This window comes from Hoplias malabaricus, chromosome 18 (assembly GCF_029633855.1).
Source record: "Hoplias malabaricus isolate fHopMal1 chromosome 18, fHopMal1.hap1, whole genome shotgun sequence".
Classification (NCBI taxonomy): domain Eukaryota; kingdom Metazoa; phylum Chordata; class Actinopteri; order Characiformes; family Erythrinidae; genus Hoplias; species Hoplias malabaricus.
Genome location: NC_089817.1, coordinates 2,456,914 through 2,477,847, shown reverse-complemented (window position 1 = coordinate 2,477,847; position 20,934 = coordinate 2,456,914). Strand labels below are relative to the sequence as shown.

Below are 20,934 nucleotides of genomic sequence, written 5' to 3'. Positions count from 1 at the left end.
TCAGAACCAGTCTGTGACCCACTTTTAGGTCCCCACCAGGTGAGAACTAGAGATCAATAACATTTATCTACGTGATCTATCCGCTAACGCTTCTGCAGCTAACTAGGTTAACTATGCTAACTATCACTAATGCTAATGAGTTTCCTTTTTAGAATATTCAAAATATGTGTACATGTATATTACGTGTTGTATTATTTAATATACAGGAATGAATTCAAATGAATGTAAATGTTTATTTCTCTTCTTCAGAATCAGGAGATCGAGGAGTTGACCAAGATCTGTGATGAACTCATAGCAAAACTGGGCACAACAGAATAAAACTGAGAGAAAGAGAGAGACTCTTCCAGCCCTCGATTGCCCTTCAGCTGCTCAACCTTCGCTTTAATCTCACTTTAACTTCCCTACGTCACACACCTGCACATCTGGACCTGCTTCCTTCAACATCTGGACTATGAGCACACAGAATCACCTGGAGAAATAAGGGAATAGTTTGGAGGAAAGTTGCTGAAACAGCTCGTTTGAATTTTTCCATTCCTCCTTAAATAGTGCAGAAGTTACATTCAGGCACATGCTCTATTTAAGGTGGAATGTAAATTGACATACGTTCGGGTCTGTGTTTGTACGTAGGGGCTGCACAGTATGGGCCAAAACGATTGACATTTGTAAAATAACCTGAACACACTGTTTGATCGGAAGCTGTGATTGGACAGAGCTCACAGTAAACAATGCTGTGACTGGTTGGAAGGCACATTTGCGTATAGCAGTGTTCAGGTATATCATTACTGACTAATATCACAATATTGTTTAACAACCATGTATTGTGCAGCCCTGCTTTGTGTTCGTATGCTGTAGCTGTTGGACGGTAAATACCTTGTATCTCCAAAAACATAGAGTTACGGAGGAAAGTGTAAACAGAAGCCGTTTTTTCTGAGTTAAATTAGAAAAATCAAAACTGGAGATCCAAGGTTTTGAAGGTTTGGCTCAATCAAAGATATAAGGGTTGATAAGTGTTAATGCAGGTTTTGGTTTTGATCCATCCACTCGTTTTCCATCCCTCACTCCTTTCTGGTTTTCCTTCATGCTGCTGCTGTTCCTGAAGGGGGCGCTGTCACTCACTCATTTCATTGTAAATAAGAGACGTTTATCATATTGTTTATTTTGGACAGTGGTTTATGTTCCAGTTGTAAACAGTGACTGAGTGAAGTTCTTCAGTGTTTACGCTCTGAGTTTACTTGTGTTACAGTGGTTTGCGTTTAGCGTTAATAGTTAAGTCTAATCTTTAATCATTAGTTATCAAGAGATGTGTGTCACATCAAAAGAGGCTTGAATCAGTGAGAGATCAAATTCTGTTTTATCAGCTCCAAATGGGAACAGTGACTAGTATTTTTGTTTTTTTATTTGTTTTTTAATAAGTAAATTAGCTTTTGTTAAAGCGCAATATTGATCAAATGAAACAACTTCCATAAGAACATAAAGAACTTAGTTTATCAGCTTCAGTTTTTTTTTTAAAAACCTATCATTTAATTTACTGTTTTCTAAACCTTACCCCAAATCTAGCTGATCATTTGAAACGTTTGGTGAGTGTTCAGTTTTGCTTCTCACATGTTACAGAGGAGCTACGAGGCTAATAGCTAATAAGCTCTGCTAATAAGACTGTTAGAATTAGAAACACTTTATTGGCCACTGTGCTGCACACAGAGGAATTTGTTCTCCGCATTTAACCCAATCTGTGCAGTGAAACACACATTTACACACACTAGTGAACACTAGGGGGCAGTGAGCAGTGCCCGGAGCAGTGGACAGCCCCTAGCCACGGCACCTGGGGAGCAGTTGGGGGTTAGTTGCCGTGCTCAAGTGCACTTCAATAATGACCTGCCAACTCTGGGGATCGAACTGACAACCTTCCGGTTACAGCCCAGTTATCACAGTTTCAACAAACCAAACCGGACATCCTGCCCAAAATTTTCATTAGATCCACCCCTAACCTTCACTTTAAAACATAACATATTTGGTAAAAACTAAAAATAATGTATACAATAATAATTATATAAATTAAAAATTACTTTTAAGTCTGTTTTCTTCTGCAGGATTCACTAAAATATTGACACCTGATTGGTAGTTTTGCCTGTCACTCAAACTGATGGATATTCATCACACTGAAACCTGATTGGCTGATTGACGGTGGGCAGGATCTGTCAGTGCAACCAAGAAATGTTGCTGTGTGTGAATAAGGACAGGAAAAATATCTGTTTATTGAAAATACAGCTTATAAACAGCAGCAAAAAAAAAACAAAAAAAACCCACCCTAAATCATCTTCCTACTGTGACAAATGAAACCACAGACGTTTCTTTACTTGTTTTTACCCAAAGTTTTGAGAGAAATTCGCCACAGGAAGAAGACTGCAACTTTGTGAAGGTTAACAAACTAAACAACAGCTATGAAAACGTCATCTATGTTTAATTTATGACTTACAGCATGAATTACAGCTGATATCAGCGAATAACCGCATTAGCTGCGTAAGGTAGCTAGAATTGTTAGTGTGCCCCATTTAGCTATTCATTGTTTTTTGGTTTATATCAATGCTGCTGTGAGTAATGCATTTAGAAAGTGAATATCTAATTGAAAAGCTGTATCCATTCTGTTGTTTAAAAACATTTATCGACATTAGCCTCGTAGCTCTGTCGCTAAAACTAAAGAAACATTCAGACGCTGAGAACGTCTCGACAGATCTACTGCAGTGAAAAGTGTAAATCTGATGGTGTGGCAGTGGCCTGGTGTTTTTACTTTTTTCTGCCTTTATTTTTTCACGAATGCCATGAAGTTCATTGCCTTTACTTTTAGCGCCTGTTGAACGTATTAATTATAATGAATTAACTAAAATGGAACTTAATAATTATAATGAATTTACGCTAAAATGACAATCCTCGCTGCCAGATGTGATTTCTGCCAAAGCGACGCTGATCGAACCGACGCCTGTTTTCTGCCGCTGTTGTATTATTTTGTTTTGTTTTTTGAGAGTGTTATTCCTCTTTTATTCTGTTTGTAAAGTGGGAGAGAGAGAGAGAGATGCACAGAAATGATGTTTACTAATATATATTTTGTGCGTGAGGCATTTGCCAAATTAAATAATAATAATAGCTTCAGCTGTGGTGCCATGGAAGTTTTTTTTGTGGTTGATTTTGTGAGAATTTGATCAGAGGAAGTATGTTTCTTTTTCTTCACTGGTGTTTCCCTCTGTGCTTCACAGAGAGCCACGGGGAGTGCTGGTGTTATACATTATTTAAATATGTTCATTTATTCACCTGGTATTGGTCTGGTCTGGTGTTGATTGACTGGATTGTTTACGGTGAATAACACACTATATCGATGACTATTTTTAAATTATTTTTAAACACGTTTCAGTAGAGATTCTGAAAGTAAACTGTATTCTAAACAATTTATCAGAACAAACATCTGTATGGGTGTGTGATATATAAGGCGTGTCGATTAATCAAAAAAGTGAATGAAGGTGCTGTGCTTAATTACAATTAAACACCTTGTCCTTTCCTAAGACTGAAGCTTTTAATAATGAATGAATAAATGTAAAATATAAGAATCAGTTAACATCAATTAACAGAGTTATTCCTATCTACAGACACATTAGATTCATTTGTCTGCATTCCTTTATGGCACCTTCTGCTGCTCTCCAGTACATGTAGCTCTGTACTTGTGTAAAGGTTTTAGCATCTGGTGTGAGAAGGAATTATATTTGAACTTTATATAATCTACTCAAATATACCAGGCAATATGGTTTCCCAGAAACTCCTAAACAGAAGGTGAGATAGGAAAACCAATGAAAGGATCAAGGAAATCTAGGACTGATATTCAGGAGACATTGAATAAAGGATTGCACTAGGTTGCATTATCCCTATGGAAACGCAACAATACCCAGGACAGGCTAAAGTGGTAGTTCCCAATAGGTGCAGCCCCATGGGGGCCATAGGGCTATTGCAGGGGGGGGGGCACAGGAAGGCCAGTGAGATGCATTGTATGTTATTTGTAATCCCACTCCAATGGGGATTTGTCACATGTTCAAGTAGCTACAGTTTTGCATGGTTTAAATGCTGTGAAATAAGGCAAATAACCAGCTACTTGCAGATAAGACATTTGTGAGGAAAAGCTAGAAACAATGCATTAAGATTTTTGACCAATTAGAACACTCACTCAGTGATCAAGCACAAACATCTTTATTAGAAAATTAGTAAACAAGAGCAGTGCCAACTAAATCAAGATTAGGCTCCACTCCAGCATACTATCAGAAACAGTCACAGCTTCACTTAGAAAATCTGCTCCGACATCCAGGCTTGTAGGAAGGCTCCTTCAGATGCTGATAGAAGCTGTAGCCAGTTGAGCTTGGAATTTGAGAACCACTGTAGAAACCTTGTGCAACTGCTGAGGAGCTGCCAGATGTTGACTGGGTCACAGATGAGGCAGAGTCACTGGATGCCACCTGAGCCACTGAAGGACCACTCCAGCTCCCACTGATGGCATCAGCAGCAGAGATTTGGCTTGAGAAAGTGCCATATGAGCCTGGTGAAGTTGAGGTAGCGGAACCACTGGATGCACCCTGGGCCACAGGAGACTGTTGAGCTTGGGCCAAGCCCACAGCAAAGCCTGACTGTTGCTGCCCACCACTAAAGCTGCTGGAATACATTTGAGACAAGTCATAGGCTTCTGAAGGCTGACTTACTTGGCTAACTTTGTCAAACCATACAACTTGGGCTCCATATGGACTACTTGGGGCACTCTGAACCTGGGACAGGGCACTAGAAGCCTGTGATGTAGTTGCATCTTGAGAGGGCACAGTCTGTTTGGGAACATCATTAACAGGTCTCAGGCTGCCCGAGACAACAGGTTTACCACCACTAGTGAAGAGCTTTGCCTTTAGCGAATGAACACTCACTTGTGTCCTTTGACTAGCCGCCTGGGGAGGGAACTGGCTGGGACTGAAGTACTTGGCACCAGGACTGCCTTGAGCTGTTGAAGCCAAGCTACCTCCTAAACTCTGTGGTGGGCGCAGGGGCTGGCTTACTGGTCTCGTTTGGGCAATGTGGCCAACTTGAACAGGGGAACTTGGAGAAGAGACTGTAGCAACATTGCTTGAAGCTTGTGGCACACCTGCCTGCCAAGAAACCTCAGACCATACACTGCCAGGTTGCTGAGCGCTAGGGACCTGCTGGCTAACAGTGACTTGACCTAGGGATCCTTGTGGCTGAGAAAGTGGTTGCAAAACCTGAGACCAGACACTGCCAGGTTGCTGAGGGCTAGGGACCTGCTGACTAACCGTAATTTGACTTGGGAACCCTTGGGGTTGTGAAGTTTGTGGCACCTGGGTCCAGACACTGCCAGGTTGCTGAGCGCTAGGGCCCAGCTGGCTATCAGTGACTTGACCTAGGGATCCTTGTGCCTGAGAAAGTGGTTGCAAAACCTGAGACCAGACACTGCCAGGTTGCTGAGGGCTAGGTACCAGCTGACCAGATGGCATTTGTTGACTCGAGGATCCTTGTGGTTTTGAACCTTGTGACACCCCTGACTGCTGTGAGACCTGGGATGAAACACTGCCAGGTTGCAGAGAGCTAGGGACCTGCTGGCTAACAGTGACTTGACCTAGGGATCCTTGTGCCTGAGAAAGTGGTTGCAAAACCTGAGACCAGACACTGCCAGGTTGCTGAGGGCTAGGTACCAGCTGACCAGATGGCATTTGTTGACTCGAGGATCCTTGTGGTTTTGAACCTTGTGACACCCCTGAGTGCTGTGAGACCTGGGATGAAACACTGCCAGGTTGCAGAGAGCTAGGGACCTGCTGGCTAACAGTGACTTGACCTAGGGATCCTTGTGCCTGAGAAAGTGGTTGCAAAACCTGCGACCAGACACTGCCAGGTTGCTGAGAGCTAGGTACCAGCTGACCAGATGGCATTTGTTGACTCGAGGATCCTTGTGGTTTTGACCCTTGTGACACCCCTGACTGCTGTGAGACCTGGGGTGAAACACTGCCAGGTTGCTGAGAGCCAAGTACCTGCTGGCTAACCATAATTTGACTTGGGAACCCTTGGGGTTGTGAAGTTTGTGGCACCTGGGTCCAGACACTGCCGGGTTGCTGAGCGCTAGGGCCCTGCTGGCTAACAGTGACTTGACCTAGGGATCCTTGTGCCTGAGAAAGTGGTTGCAAAACATGAGACCAGACACTGCCAGGTTGCTGAGGGCTAGGTACCAGCTGACCAGATGGCATTTGTTGACTCGAGGATCCTTGTGGTTTTGAACCTTGTGACACCCCTGACTGCTGTGAGACCTGGGATGAGGCACTGCCAGGTTGCAGAGAGGTAGGTACCTGCTGGCTAACAGTGACTTGACCTAGGGATCCTTGTGCCTGAGAAAGTGGTTGCAAAACCTGAGACCAGACACTGCCAGGTTGCTGAGGGCTAGGGACCTGCTGACTAACCGTAATTTGACTTGGGAACCCTTGGGGTTGTGAAGTTTGTGGCACCTGGGTCCAGACACTGCCAGGTTGCTGAGGGCTAGGTACCAGCTGACCAGATGGCATTTGTTGACTCGAGGATCCTTGTGGTTTTGAACCTTGTGACACCCCTGACTGCTGTGAGACCTGGGATGAGGCACTGCCAGGTTGCTGAGAGCTAGGGACCTGCTGGCTAACAGTGACTTGACCTAGGGATCCTTGTGCCTGAGAAAGTGGTTGCAAAACCTGAGACCAGACACTGCCAGGTTGCTGAGGGCTAGGTACCAGCTGACCAGATGGCATTTGTTGATTCGAGGATCCTTGTGGTTTTGAACCTTGTGACACCCCTGACTGCTGTGAGACCTGGAATGAGGCACTGCCAGGTTGCTGAGCGCTAGGGACCTGCTGGCTAACAGTGACTTCACCTAGGGATCCTTGTGGCTGAGAAAGTTGTTGCAAAACATGAGACCAGACACTAATGGGTCGCTGAGAGCTAGGTACCTGCTGGCTAACCATGATTTGACTTGGGAACCCTTGGGGTTGTGAAGTTTGTGGCACCTGGGTCCAGACACTGCCAGGTTGCTGAGCACTAGGGACCTGCTGGCTAACAGTGACTTGACCTAGGGATCCTTGTGGCTGAGATAGTGGTTGCAAAACCTGAGACCAGACACTGCCAGGTTGCTGAGAGGTAGGTACCAGCTGACCAGTAGGCATTTGTTGATTCGAGGATCCTTGTGGTTTTGAACCTTGTGACACCCCTGACTGCTGTGAGACCTGGGATGAGGCACTGCCAGGTTGCTGAGCGCTAGGGACCTGCTGGCTAACAGTGACTTGACCTAGGGATCCTTGTGCCTGAGAAAGTGGTTGCAAAACCTGAGACCAGACACTGCCAGGTTGCTGAGGGCTAGGGACCTGCTGACTAACCGTAATTTGACTTGGGAACCCTTGCGGTTGTGAAGTTTGTGGCACCTGGGTCCAGACACTGCCAGGTTGCTGAGCGCTAGGGACCTGCTGGCTAACAGTGACTTGACCTAGGGATCCTTGTGGCTGAGATAGTGGTTGCAAAACCTGAGACCAGACACTGCCAGGTTGCTGAGAGGTAGGTACCTGCTGGCTAACAGTGACTTGACCTAGGGATCCTTGTGCCTGAGAAAGTGTTTGCAAAACCTGAGACCAGACACTGCCAGGTTGCTGAGGGCTAGGGACCTGCTGACTAATCGTAATTTGACTTGGGAACCCTTGGGGTTGTGAAGTTTGTGGCACCTGGGTCCAGACACTGCCAGGTTGCTGAGCACTAGGGACCTGCTGGCTAACAGTGACTTGACCTAGGGATCCTTGTGCCTGAGAAAGTGGTTGCAAAACCTGGGTCCAGACACTGCCAGGTTGCTGAGGGCTAGGTACCAGCTGACCAGATGGCATTTGTTGACTCGCGGATCCTTGTGGTTTTGACGCTTGTGACACCCCTGACTGCTGTGAGACCTGGGATGAAACACTGCCAGGTTGCTGAGAGCTAGGGACCTGCTGGCTAACCATAATTTGACTTTGGAACCCTTGGGGTTGTGAAGTTTGTGGCACCTGGGTCCAGACACTGCCAGGTTGCTGAGGGCTAGGGACCAGCTGACCAAATGGCATTTGTTGACTCGAGAATCCTTGTGGTTTTGAACCTTGTGACACCCCTGACTGCTGTGAGACCTGGGATGAGGCACTGCCAGGTTGCTGAGAGCTAGGGACCTGCTGGCTAACAGTGACTTGACCTAGGGATCCTTGTGCCTGAGAAAGTGGTTGCAAAACCTGAGACCAGACACTGCCAGGTTGCTGAGGGCTAGGTACCAGCTGACCAGATGGCATTTGTTGATTCGAGGATCCTTGTGGTTTTGAACCTTGTGACACCCCTGACTGCTGTGAGACCTGGAATGAGGCACTGCCAGGTTGCTGAGAGCTAGGGACCTGCTGGCTAACAGTGACTTGACCTAGGGATCCTTGTGGCTGAGATAGTGGTTGCAAAACCTGAGACCAGACACTGCCAGGTTGCTGAGAGGTAGGTACCTGCTGGCTAACAATAATTTGACTTGGGAACCCTTGGGGTTGTGAAGGGTGTGGCACCTGGGTCCAGACACTGCCAGGTTGCTGAGCACTAGGGACCTGCTGGCTAACAGTGACTTGACCTAGGGATCCTTGTGGCTGAGATAGTGGTTGCAAAACCTGAGACCAGACACTGCCAGGTTGCTGAGGGCTAGGTACCAGCTGACCAGATGGCATTTGTTGACTCGAGGATCCTTGTGGTTTTGAACCTTGTGACACCCCTGACTGCTGTGAGACCTGGGATGAGGCACTGCCAGGTTGCTGAGCGCTAGGGACCTGCTGGCTAACAGTGACTTGACCTAGGGATCCTTGTGCCTGAGAAAGTGGTTGCAAAACCTGAGACCAGACACTGCCAGGTTGCTGAGAGGTAGGTACCTGCTGGCTAACAATAATTTGACTTGGGAACCCTTGGGGTTGTGAAGTTTGTGGCACCTGGGTCCAGACACTGCCAGGTTGCTGAGCACTAGGGACCTGCTGGCTAACAGTGACTTGACCTAGGGATCCTTGTGCCTGAGAAAGTGGTTGCAAAACCTGGGTCCAGACACTGCCAGGTTGCTGAGGGCTAGGTACCAGCTGACCAGATGGCATTTGTTGACTCGCGGATCCTTGTGGTTTTGACCCTTGTGACACCCCTGACTGCTGTGAGACCTGGGATGAGGCACTGCCAGGTTGCTGAGAGCTAGGGACCTGCTGGCTAACAGTGACTTCATCTAGGGATCCTTGTGGCTGAGAAAGTTGTTGCAAAACATGAGACCAGACACTAATGGGTTGCTGAGAGCTAGGTACCTGCTGGCTAACTATGATTTGACTTGGGAACCCTTGGGGTTGTGAAGTTTGTGGCACCTGGGTCCAGACACTGCCAGGTTGCTGAGCACTAGGGACCTGCTGGCTAACAGTGACTTGACCTAGGGATCCTTGTGCCTGAGAAAGTGGTTGCAAAACCTGAGACCAGACACTGCCAGGTTGCTGAGAGGTAGGTACCAGCTGACCAGTAGGCATTTGTTGATTCGAGGATCCTTGTGGTTTTGAACCTTGTGACACCCCTGACAGCTGTGAGACCTGGGATGAAACACTGCCAGGTTGCTGAGAGCTAGGGACCTGCTGGCTAACCATAATTTGACTTGGGAACCCTTGGGGTTGTGAAGTTTGTGGCACCTGGGTCCAGACAATGCCAGGTTGCTGAGGGCTAGGGACCAGCTGACCAAATGGCATTTGTTGACTCGAGAATCCTTGTGGTTCTGAACCTTGTGACACCCCTGACTGCTGTGAGACCTGGGATGAGGCACTGCCAGGTTGCTGAGCGCTAGGGACCTGCTGGCTAACAGTGACTTGACCTAGGGATCCTTGTGCCTGAGAAAGTGGTTGCAAAACCTGAGACCAGACACTGCCAGGTTGCTGAGAGGTAGGTACCAGCTGACCAGATGGCATTTGTTGATTCGAGGATCCTTGTGGTTTTGAACCTTGTGACACCCCTGACAGCTGTGAGCCCTGGGATGAAACACTGCCAGGTTGCTGAGAGCTAGGGACCTGCTTGCTAACCATAATTTGACTTGGGAACCCTTGGGGTTGTGAAGTTTGTGGCACCTGGGTCCAGACACTGCCAGGTTGCTGAGGGCTAGGGACCAGCTGACCAAATGGCATTTGTTGACTCGAGAATCCTTGTGGTTTTGAACCTTGTGACACCCCTGACTGCTGTGAGACCTGGGATGAGGCACTGCCAGGTTGCTGAGAGCTAGGGACCTGCTGGCTAACAGTGACTTGACCTAGGGATCCTTGTGCCTGAGAAAGTGGTTGCAAAACCTGAGACCAGACACTGCCAGGTTGCTGAGGGCTAGGTACCAGCTGACCAGATGGCATTTGTTGATTCGAGGATCCTTGTGGTTTTGAACCTTGTGACACCCCTGACTGCTGTGAGACCTGGAATGAGGCACTGCCAGGTTGCTGAGCGCTAGGGACCTGCTGGCTAACAGTGACTTGACCTAGTGATCCTTGTGCCTGAGAAAGTGGTTGCAAAACCTGAGACCAGACACTGCCAGGTTGCTGAGGGCTAGGGACCTGCTGACCAGATGCTATTTGGTGACTCAGGGATCCTTGTGGTTGCAAAGCTTGTGGTACTCCCGACTGCTGTGAGAATGTAATCCAGGTAGCACCAGGTTGGCTGGAAGTGGTTTGGACATTCGAGCTACCAAACTGGCTAGAGTAGGCCTGACCACTGGATACAGACTGAAGGACGCTAGAAGATACTTGCTGTAGTGCACCTTGCTGCTGAAGTTGGGTCCCAGTGCTACCAGAAAACTGAGCCTGAGGTACAAGGCTATCACTCTGGCGTACAGGTAGACTAACACCAAAATGCACACTTGCAGGAAAACCTACTGAAGGGGCCAGCTGACTGCTCGTTTGGACAAGCTGTGATGTGGAGTCCTGGCTAATCTGTGGGATCACACCTGATGTGGAGCTAGGTTGACCAAACACAATATTGGGTTCATCTGTGCTCGTCTTAGCTTCAAAGAAGTAAGACCCAGGCTTTTGTAACTGCTGTGATACAGCATCCCATTGACTGAGCTGATCCTCTGGAAGTCCTTTACATCGCACTTAAAGAAAGAGAAAAATCACATTAAGACATGTTTAACAACCTAATCAAAAGTAGATTAAGATAACTGAGATTGTTCACTCTAACCTGGATGTCCACAGGCATTCCTCAAGAAACATAAAGCAATGAGGAGCATCCATAGCCTATGAGACAACATGTGATCAGCAACCCATTGTTAAAAAAAAAAAAAAAAAACATTGCCAAGCTAAGAACACAGCCATTATAAACAGTTACCTATTGCTTCTCCAAGCCATTTCTGAAGGAACTGGTGCTTAGAGACCAAAGGCTTGCTATACTTCTCACACCACCAAAAGCCCAGAATCAAATGGACATGCTTTAGCCTCTGAAAACCATTCCTTTTAAGCCCTTCAATTAAGTCACTAGATGCACAACACCTGCTCATGTCACATGCCTTTCTTTTAGTTTATGGTGCAAGAAGGTCCATAGGTCAGCAATTTCACAGCTAAAGGAAGTACACAATCAATTGTCACGTGACACTCTTTCAAGCAAAAATATTTCTAATGCGCCTATATTTCTAGTTAAAGGCACAATTAGAAGAAATGTTAGTGCTGTACAACAGTTGGTTTCTTAATCTATGCTGCATTTCAGTTAACATACCACAAAGAAAACTATCTTTATTTTGTGACACCATAATTCAGTCTTGTTCACTTAAGTCAAATTTTTCATCTTTATAAGACATGAGATTTTTACTTGAAGTGGTTTGGAATTACAAATATTTGTCAATATTGGGGTAATTCTGGCCATATCCAGACTGGCAGCTTTTAACGTCACATGAGTTATTCCCATCTAGAGACACATTAGATTCAGTTGTCTGCTTTCCTTTATGGCACTGTCTGCTGCTCTCCAGTACATGTAGCTCTGTACTTGTGTAAAAGGTATAGTATCTGGTGTGAGAAGGAATTATATTTGAACTTTATATAATCTACTCAAATGTACCAGGCAATATGGTTTCCAGAAACGCCTAAACAGAAGGTGAGATAGGAAAACCAATGAAAGGATCAAGGAAATCTAGGACTGATATTCAGGAGACATTGAATAAAGGATTGCACTAGGTTGCATTATCCCTATGGAAACGCAACAATACCCAGGACAGGCTAAAGTGGTAGTTCCCAATAGGTGCAGCCCCATGGGGGCCATAGGGCTATTGCAGGGGGGGCACAGGAAGGCCAGTGAGATGCATTGTATGTTATTTGTAATCCCACTCCAATGGGGATTTGTCACATGTTCAAGTAGCTACAGTTTTGCATGGTTTAAATGCTGTGAAATAAGGCAAATAACCAGCTACTTGCAGATAAGACATTTGTGAGGAAAAGCTAGAAACAATGCATTAAGATTTTTGACCAATTAGAACACTCACTCAGTGATCAAGCACAAACATCTTTATTAGAAAATTAGTAAACAAGAGCAGTGCCAACTAAATCAAGATTAGGCTCCACTCCAGCATACTATCAGAAACAGTCACAGCTTCACTTAGAAAATCTGCTCCGACATCCAGGCTTGTAGGAAGGCTCCTTCAGCTGCTGATAGAAGCTGTAGCCAGTTGAGCTTGGAATTTGAGAACCACTGTAGAAACCTTGTGCAACTGCTGAGGAGCTGCCAGATGTTGACTGGGTCACAGATGAGGCAGAGTCACTGGATGCCACCTGAGCCACTGAAGGACCACTCCAGCTCCCACTGATGGCATCAGCAGCAGAGATTTGGCTTGAGAAAGTGCCATATGAGCCTGGTGAAGTTGAGGTAGCGGAACCACTGGATGCACCCTGGGCCACAGGAGACTGTTGAGCTTGGGCCAAGCCCACAGCAAAGCCTGACTGTTGCTGCCCACCACTAAAGCTGCTGGAATACATTTGAGACAAGTCATAGGCTTCTGAAGGCTGACTTACTTGGCTAACTTTGTCAAACCATACAACTTGGGCTCCATATGGACTACTTGGGGCACTCTGAACCTGGGACAGGGCACTAGAAGCCTGTGATGTAGTTGCATCTTGAGAGGGCACAGTCTGTTTGGGAACATCATTAACAGGTCTCAGGCTGCCCGAGACAACAGGTTTACCACCACTAGTGAAGAGCTTTGCCTTTAGCGAATGAACACCCACTTGTGTCCTTTGACTAGCCGCCTGGGGAGGGAACTGGCTGGGACTGAAGTACTTGGCACCAGGACTGCCTTGAGCTGTTGAAGCCAAGCTACCTCCTAAACTCTGTGGTGGGCGCAGGGGCTGGCTTACTGGTCTCGTTTGGGCAATGTGGCCAACTTGAACAGGGGAACTTGGAGACTGAGAAGAGACTGTAGCAACATTGCTTGAAGCTTGTGGCACACCTGCCTGCCAAGAAACCTCAGACCAGACACTGCCAGGTTGCTGAGAGGTAGGTACCTGCTGGCTAACAATAATTTGACTTGGGAACCCTTGGGGTTGTGAAGTTTGTGGCACCTGGGTCCAGACACTGCCAGGTTGCTGAGCACTAGGGACCTGCTGGCTAACAGTGACTTGACCTAGGGATCCTTGTGCCTGAGAAAGTGGTTGCAAAACCTGAGACCAGACACTGCCAGGTTGCTGAGAGGTAGGTACCTGCTGGCTAACAATTTGACTTGGGAACCCTTGGGGTTGTGAAGTTTGTGGCACCTGGGTCCAGACACTGCCAGGTTGCTGAGCACTAGGGACCTGCTGGCTAACAGTGACTTGACCTAGGGATCCTTGTGCCTGAGAAAGTGGTTGCAAAACCTGGGTCCAGACACTGCCAGGTTGCTGAGGGCTAGGTACCAGCTGACCAGATGGCATTTGTTGACTCGCGGATCCTTGTGGTTTTGACCCTTGTGACACCCCTGACTGCTGTGAGACCTGGGATGAGGCACTGCCAGGTTGCTGAGAGCTAGGGACCTGCTGGCTAACAGTGACTTCACCTAGGGATCCTTGTGGCTGAGAAAGTTGTTGCAAAACATGAGACCAGACACTAATGGGTTGCTGAGAGCTAGGTACCTGCTGGCTAACTATGATTTGACTTGGGAACCCTTGGGGTTGTGAAGTTTGTGGCACCTGGGTCCAGACACTGCCAGGTTGCTGAGCACTAGGGACCTGCTGGCTAACAGTGACTTGACCTAGGGATCCTTGTGGCTGAGATAGTGGTTGCAAAACCTGAGACCAGACACTGCCAGGTTGCTGAGAGCTAGGTACCTGCTGGCTAACTACGATTTGACTTGGGAACCCTTGGGGTTGTGAAGTTTGTGGCACCTGGGTCCAGACACTGCCAGGTTGCTGAGCACTAGGGACCTGCTGGCTAACAGTGACTTGACCTAGGGATCCTTGTGGCTGAGATAGTGGTTGCAAAACCTGAGACCAGACACTGCCAGGTTGCTGAGGGCTAGGTACCAGCTGACCAGATGGCATTTGTTGACTCGAGGATCCTTGTGGTTTTGAACCTTGTGACACCCCTGACTGCTGTGAGACCTGGGATGAGGCACTGCCAGGTTGCTGAGAGCTAGGGACCTGCTGGCTAACAGTGACTTCACCTAGGGATCCTTGTGGCTGAGAAAGTGGTTGCAAAACCTGAGACCAGACACTGCCAGGTTGCTGAGGGCTAGGGACCTGCTGACTAACCGTAATTTGACTTGGGAACCCTTGGGGTTGTGAAGTTTGTGGCACCTGGGTCCAGACACTGCCAGGTTGCTGAGCACTAGGGACCTGCTGGCTAACAGTGACTTGACCTAGGGATCCTTGTGCCTGAGAAAGTGGTTGCAAAACCTGAGACCAGACACTGCCAGGTTGCTGAGAGGTAGGTACCAGCTGACCAGTAGGCATTTGTTGATTCGAGGATCCTTGTGGTTTTGAACCTTGTGACACCCCTGACAGCTGTGAGACCTGGGATGAAACACTGCCAGGTTGCTGAGAGCTAGGGACCTGCTGGCTAACCATAATTTGACTTGGGAACCCTTGGGGTTGTGAAGTTTGTGGCACCTGGGTCCAGACACTGCCAGGTTGCTGAGGGCTAGGGACCAGCTGACCAAATGGCATTTGTTGACTCGAGAATCCTTGTGGTTCTGAACCTTGTGACACCCCTGACTGCTGTGAGACCTGGGATGAGGCACTGCCAGGTTGCTGAGCGCTAGGGACCTGCTGGCTAACAGTGACTTGACCTAGGGATCCTTGTGCCTGAGAAAGTGGTTGCAAAACCTGAGACCAGACACTGCCAGGTTGCTGAGAGGTAGGTACCAGCTGACCAGATGGCATTTGTTGATTCGAGGATCCTTGTGGTTTTGAACCTTGTGACACCCCTGACAGCTGTGAGCCCTGGGATGAAACACTGCCAGGTTGCTGAGAGCTAGGGACCTGCTGGCTAACCATAATTTGACTTGGGAACCCTTGGGGTTGTGAAGTTTGTGGCACCTGGGTCCAGACACTGCCAGGTTACTGAGGGCTAGGGACCAGCTGACCAAATGGCATTTGTTGACTCGAGAATCCTTGTGGTTTTGAACCTTGTGACACCCCTGACTGCTGTGAGACCTGGGATGAGGCACTGCCAGGTTGCTGAGAGCTAGGGACCTGCTGGCTAACAGTGACTTGACCTAGGGATCCTTGTGCCTGAGAAAGTGGTTGCAAAACCTGAGACCAGACACTGCCAGGTTGCTGAGGGCTAGGTACCAGCTGACCAGATGGCATTTGTTGATTCGAGGATCCTTGTGGTTTTGAACCTTGTGACACCCCTGACAGCTGTGAGCCCTGGGATGAAACACTGCCAGGTTGCTGAGAGCTAGGGACCTGCTGGCTAACCATAATTTGACTTGGGAACCCTTGGGGTTGTGAAGTTTGTGGCACCTGGGTCCAGACACTGCCAGGTTACTGAGGGCTAGGGACCAGCTGACCAAATGGCATTTGTTGACTCGAGAATCCTTGTGGTTTTGAACCTTGTGACACCCCTGACTGCTGTGAGACCTGGGATGAGGCACTGCCAGGTTGCTGAGAGCTAGGGACCTGCTGGCTAACAGTGACTTGACCTAGGGATCCTTGTGCCTGAGAAAGTGGTTGCAAAACCTGAGACCAGACACTGCCAGATTGCTGAGGGCTAGGGACCTGCTGACCAGATGCTATTTGGTGACTCAGGGATCCTTGTGGTTGCAAAGCTTGTGGTACTCCCGACTGCTGTGAGAATGTAATCCAGGTAGCACCAGGTTGGCTGGAAGTGGTTTGGACATTCGAGCTACCAAACTGGCTAGAGTAGGCCTGACCACTGGATACAGACTGAAGGACGCTAGAAGATACTTGCTGTAGTGCACCTTGCTGCTGAAGTTGGGTCCCAGTGCTACCAGAAAACTGAGCCTGAGGTACAAGGCTATCACTCTGGCGCACAGGTAGACTAACACCAAAATGCACACTTGCAGGAAAACCTACTGAAGGGGCCAGCTGACTGCTCGTTTGGACAAGCTGTGATGTGGAGTCCTGGCTAATCTGTGGGATCACACCTGATGTGGAGCTAGGTTGACCAAACACAATATTGGGTTCATCTGTGCTCGTCTTAGCTTCAAAGAAGTAAGACCCAGGCTTTTGTAACTGCTGTGATACAGCATCCCATTGACTGAGCTGATCCTCTGGAAGTCCTTTACATCGCACTTAAAGAAAGAGAAAAATCACATTAAGACATGTTTAACAACCTAATCAAAAGTAGATTAAGATAACTGAGATTGTTCACTCTAACCTGGATGTCCACAGGCATTCCTCAAGAAACATAAAGCAATGAGGAGCATCCATAGCCTATGAGACAACATGTGATCAGCAACCCATTGTTAAAAAAAAAAAAAAAAAACATTGCCAAGCTAAGAACACAGCCATTATAAACAGTTACCTATTGCTTCTCCAAGCCATTTCTGAAGGAACTGGTGCTTAGAGACCAAAGGCTTGCTATACTTCTCACACCACCAAAAGCCCAGAATCAAATGGACATGCTTTAGCCTCTGAAAACCATTCCTTTTAAGCCCTTCAATTAAGTCACTAGATGCACAACACCTGCTCATGTCACATGCCTTTCTTTTAGTTTATGGTGCAAGAAGGTCCACAGGTCAGCAATTTCACAGCTAAAGGAAGTACACAATCAATTGTCACGTGACACTCTTTCAAGCAAAAATATTTCTAATGCGCCTATATTTCTAGTTAAAGGCACAATTAGAAGAAATGTTAGTGCTGTACAACAGTTGGTTTCTTAATCTATGCTGCATTTCAGTTAACATACCACAACATCTTTATTTTGTGACACCATAATTCAGTCTTGTTCACTTAAGTCAAATTTTTCATCTTTATAAGACATGAGATTTTTACTTGAAGTGGTTTGGAATTACAAATATTTGTCAATATTGGGGTAATTCTGGCCATATCCAGACTGGCAGCTTTTAACGTCACACGAGTTATTCCCATCTAGAGACACATTAGATTCAGTTGTCTGCTTTCCTTTATGGCACTGTCTGCTGCTCTCCAGTACATGTAGCTCTGTACTTGTGTAAAAGGTTTAGTATCTGGTGTGAGAAGGAATTATATTTGAACTTTATATAATCTACTCAAATGTACCAGGCAATATGGTTTCCAGAAACGCCTAAACAGAAGGTGAGATAGGAAAACCAATGAAAGGATCAAGGAAATCTAGGACTGATATTCAGGAGACATTGAATAAAGGATTGCACTAGGTTGCATTATCCCTATGGAAACGCAACAATACCCAGGACAGGCTAAAGTGGTAGTTCCCAATAGGTGCAGCCCCATGGGGGCCATAGGGCTATTGCAGGGGGGGGGCACAGGAAGGCCAGTGAGATGCATTGTATGTTATTTGTAATCCCACTCCAATGGGGATTTGTCACATGTTCAAGTAGCTACAGTTTTGCATGGTTTAAATGCTGTGAAATAAGGCAAATAACCAGCTACTTGCAGATAAGACATTTGTGAGGAAAAGCTAGAAACAATGCATTAAGATTTTTGACCAATTAGAACACTCACTCAGTGATCAAGCACAAACATCTTTATTAGAAAATTAGTAAACAAGAGCAGTGCCAACTAAATCAAGATTAGGCTCCACTCCAGCATACTATCAGAAACAGTCACAGCTTCACTTAGAAAATCTGCTCCGACATCCAGGCTTGTAGGAAGGCTCCTTCAGCTGCTGATAGAAGCTGTAGCCAGTTGAGCTTGGAATTTGAGAACCACTGTAGAAACCTTGTGCAACTGCTGAGGAGCTGCCAGATGTTGACTGGGTCACAGATGAGGCAGAGTCACTGGATGCCACCTGAGCCACTGAAGGACCACTCCAGCTCCCACTGATGGCATCAGCAGCAGAGATTTGGCTTGAGAAAGTGCCATATGAGCCTGGTGAAGTTGAGGTAGCGGAACCACTGGATGCACCCTGGGCCACAGGAGACTGTTGAGCTTGGGCCAAGCCCACAGCAAAGCCTGACTGTTGCTGCCCACCACTAAAGCTGCTGGAATACATTTGAGACAAGTCATAGGCTTCTGAAGGCTGACTTACTTGGCTAACTTTGTCAAACCATACAACTTGGGCTCCATATGGACTACTTGGGGCACTCTGAACCTGGGACAGGGCACTAGAAGCCTGTGATGTAGTTGCATCTTGAGAGGGCACAGTCTGTTTGGGAACATCATTAACAGGTCTCAGGCTGCCCGAGACAACAGGTTTACCACCACTAGTGAAGAGCTTTGCCTTTAGCGAATGAACACCCACTTGTGTCCTTTGACTAGCCGCCTGGGGAGGGAACTGGCTGGGACTGAAGTACTTGGCACCAGGACTGCCTTGAGCTGTTGAAGCCAAGCTACCTCCTAAACTCTGTGGTGGGCGCAGGGGCTGGCTTACTGGTCTCGTTTGGGCAATGTGGCCAACTTGAACAGGGGAACTTGGAGACTGAGAAGAGACTGTAGCAACATTGCTTGAAGCTTGTGGCACACCTGCCTGCCACGAAACCTCAGACCAGACACTGCCAGGTTGCTGAGCGCTAGGGCCCTGCTGGCTAACAGTGACTTGACCTACGGATCCTTGTGCCTGAGAAAGTGGTTGCAAAACCTGAGACCAGACACTGCCAGGTTGCTGAGGGCTAGGGACCTGCTGACTAACCGTAATTTGACTTGGGAACCCTTGCGGTTGTGAAGTTTGTGGCACCTGGGTCCAGACACTGCCAGGTTGCTGAGCACTAGGGACCTGCTGGCTAACAGTGACTTGACCTAGGGATCCTTGTGCCTGAGAAAGTGGTTGCAAAACCTGGGTCCAGACACTGCCAGGTTGCTGAGGGCTAGGGACCAGCTGACCAGATGGCATTTGTTGACTCGCGGATCCTTGTGGTTTTGACCCTTGTGACACCCCTGACTGCTGTGAGACCTGGGATGAGGCACTGCCAGGTTGCTGAGAGCTAGGGACCTGCTGGCTAACAGTGACTTCACCTAGGGATCCTTGTGGCTGAGAAAGTGGTTGCAAAACCTGAGACCAGACACTGCCAGGTTGCTGAGGGCTAGGGACCTGCTGACTAACCGTAATTTGACTTGGGAACCCTTGGGGTTGTGAAGTTTGTGGCACCTGGGTCCAGACACTGCCAGGTTGCTGAGCACTAGGGACCTGCTGGCTAACAGTGACTTGACCTAGGGATCCTTGTGGCTGAGATAGTGGTTGCAAAACCTGAGACCAGACACTGCCAGGTTGCTGAGAGGTAGGTACCAGCTGACCAGTAGGCATTTGTTGATTCGAGGATCCTTGTGGTTTTGAACCTTGTGACACCCCTGACTGCTGTGAGACCTGGGATGAAACACTGCCAGGTTGCTGAGAGCTAGGGACCTGCTGGCTAACCATAATCTGACTTGGGAACCCTTGGGGTTGTGAAGTTTGTGGCACCTGGGTCCAGACACTGCCAGGTTGCTGAGGGTTAGGGACCAGCTGACCAAATGGCATTTGTTGACTCGAGAATCCTTGTGGTTTTGAACCTTGTGACATCCCTGACTGCTGTGAGACCTGGGATGAGGCACTGCCAGGTTGCTGAGCGCTAGGGACCTGCTGGCTAACAGTGACTTGACCTAGGGATCCTTGTGCCTGAGAAAGTGGTTGCAAAACCTGAGACCAGACACTGCCAGGTTGCTGAGGGCTAGGTACCAGCTGACCAGATGGCATTTGTTGATTCGAGGATCCTTGTGGTTTTGAACCTTGTGACACCCCTGACTGCTGTGAGACCTGGAATGAGGCACTGCCAGGTTGCTGAGAGCTAGGGACCTGCTGGCTAACAGTGACTTCACCTAGGGATCCTTGTGGCTGAGAAAGTTGTTGCAAAACATGAGACCAGACACTAATGGGTCGCTGAGAGCTAGGTACCTGCTGGCTAACCATGATTTGACTTGGGAACCCTTGGGGTTGTGAAGTTTGTGGCACCTGGGTCCAGACACTGCCAGGTTGCTGAGCACTAGGGACCTGCTGGCTAACAGTGACTTGACCTAGGGATCCTTGTGGCTGAGATAGTGGTTGCAAAACCTGAGACCAGACACTGCCAGGTTGCTGAGAGCTAGGTACCTGCTGGCTAACTATGATTTGACTTGGGAACCCTTGGGGTTGTGAAGTTTGTGGCACCTGGGTCCAGACACTGCCAGGTTGCTGAGCACTAGGGACCTGCTGGCTAACAGTGACTTGACCTAGGGATCCTTGTGGCTGAGATAGTGGTTGCAAAACCTGAGACCAGACACTGCCAGGTTGCTGAGGGCTAGGTACCAGCTGACCAGATGGCATTTG

The 20,934-nt window shown here is 47.8% G+C and overlaps 3 protein-coding genes across 4 annotated transcripts in view; 1 reads left to right on the top strand and 2 right to left on the bottom strand.

The window, feature by feature from the left end:
• The window catches only part of tacc1 (transforming, acidic coiled-coil containing protein 1), a 44,820-nt gene extending 41,348 nt beyond the window's left edge, over positions 1–3,472 (top strand). For both annotated transcript variants that reach the window (XM_066650700.1, XM_066650699.1), the window contains one exon: positions 250–3,472. In XM_066650700.1, the coding sequence (XP_066506797.1) occupies positions 250–318 (69 nt within the window). In that variant the 3' untranslated portion in view covers positions 319–3,472. The remainder of the gene's footprint in view (positions 1–249) is intronic.
• An 841-nt stretch (positions 3,473–4,313) lies between these two features.
• LOC136675140 (uncharacterized) lies at positions 4,314–11,163 on the bottom strand. Its single transcript, XM_066651562.1, has 3 exons — positions 6,996–11,163; positions 6,114–6,191; positions 4,314–5,447 (listed from the first exon to the last, which is right to left on the bottom strand). The coding sequence occupies exons 1-3, from the start codon at positions 10,431–10,433 to the stop codon at positions 4,314–4,316; spliced, it is 4,650 nt and encodes a 1,549-aa protein (XP_066507659.1). The 5' UTR covers positions 10,434–11,163.
• A 1,388-nt stretch (positions 11,164–12,551) lies between these two features.
• Positions 12,552–15,702, bottom strand: LOC136674330 (uncharacterized). The gene is made up of 2 exons (XM_066650288.1): positions 14,888–15,702; positions 12,552–14,281 (listed from the first exon to the last, which is right to left on the bottom strand). The coding sequence occupies exons 1-2, from the start codon at positions 15,522–15,524 to the stop codon at positions 12,654–12,656; spliced, it is 2,265 nt and encodes a 754-aa protein (XP_066506385.1). The 5' UTR covers positions 15,525–15,702; the 3' UTR covers positions 12,552–12,653.
• Positions 15,703–20,934: the final 5,232 nt, after the last annotated feature.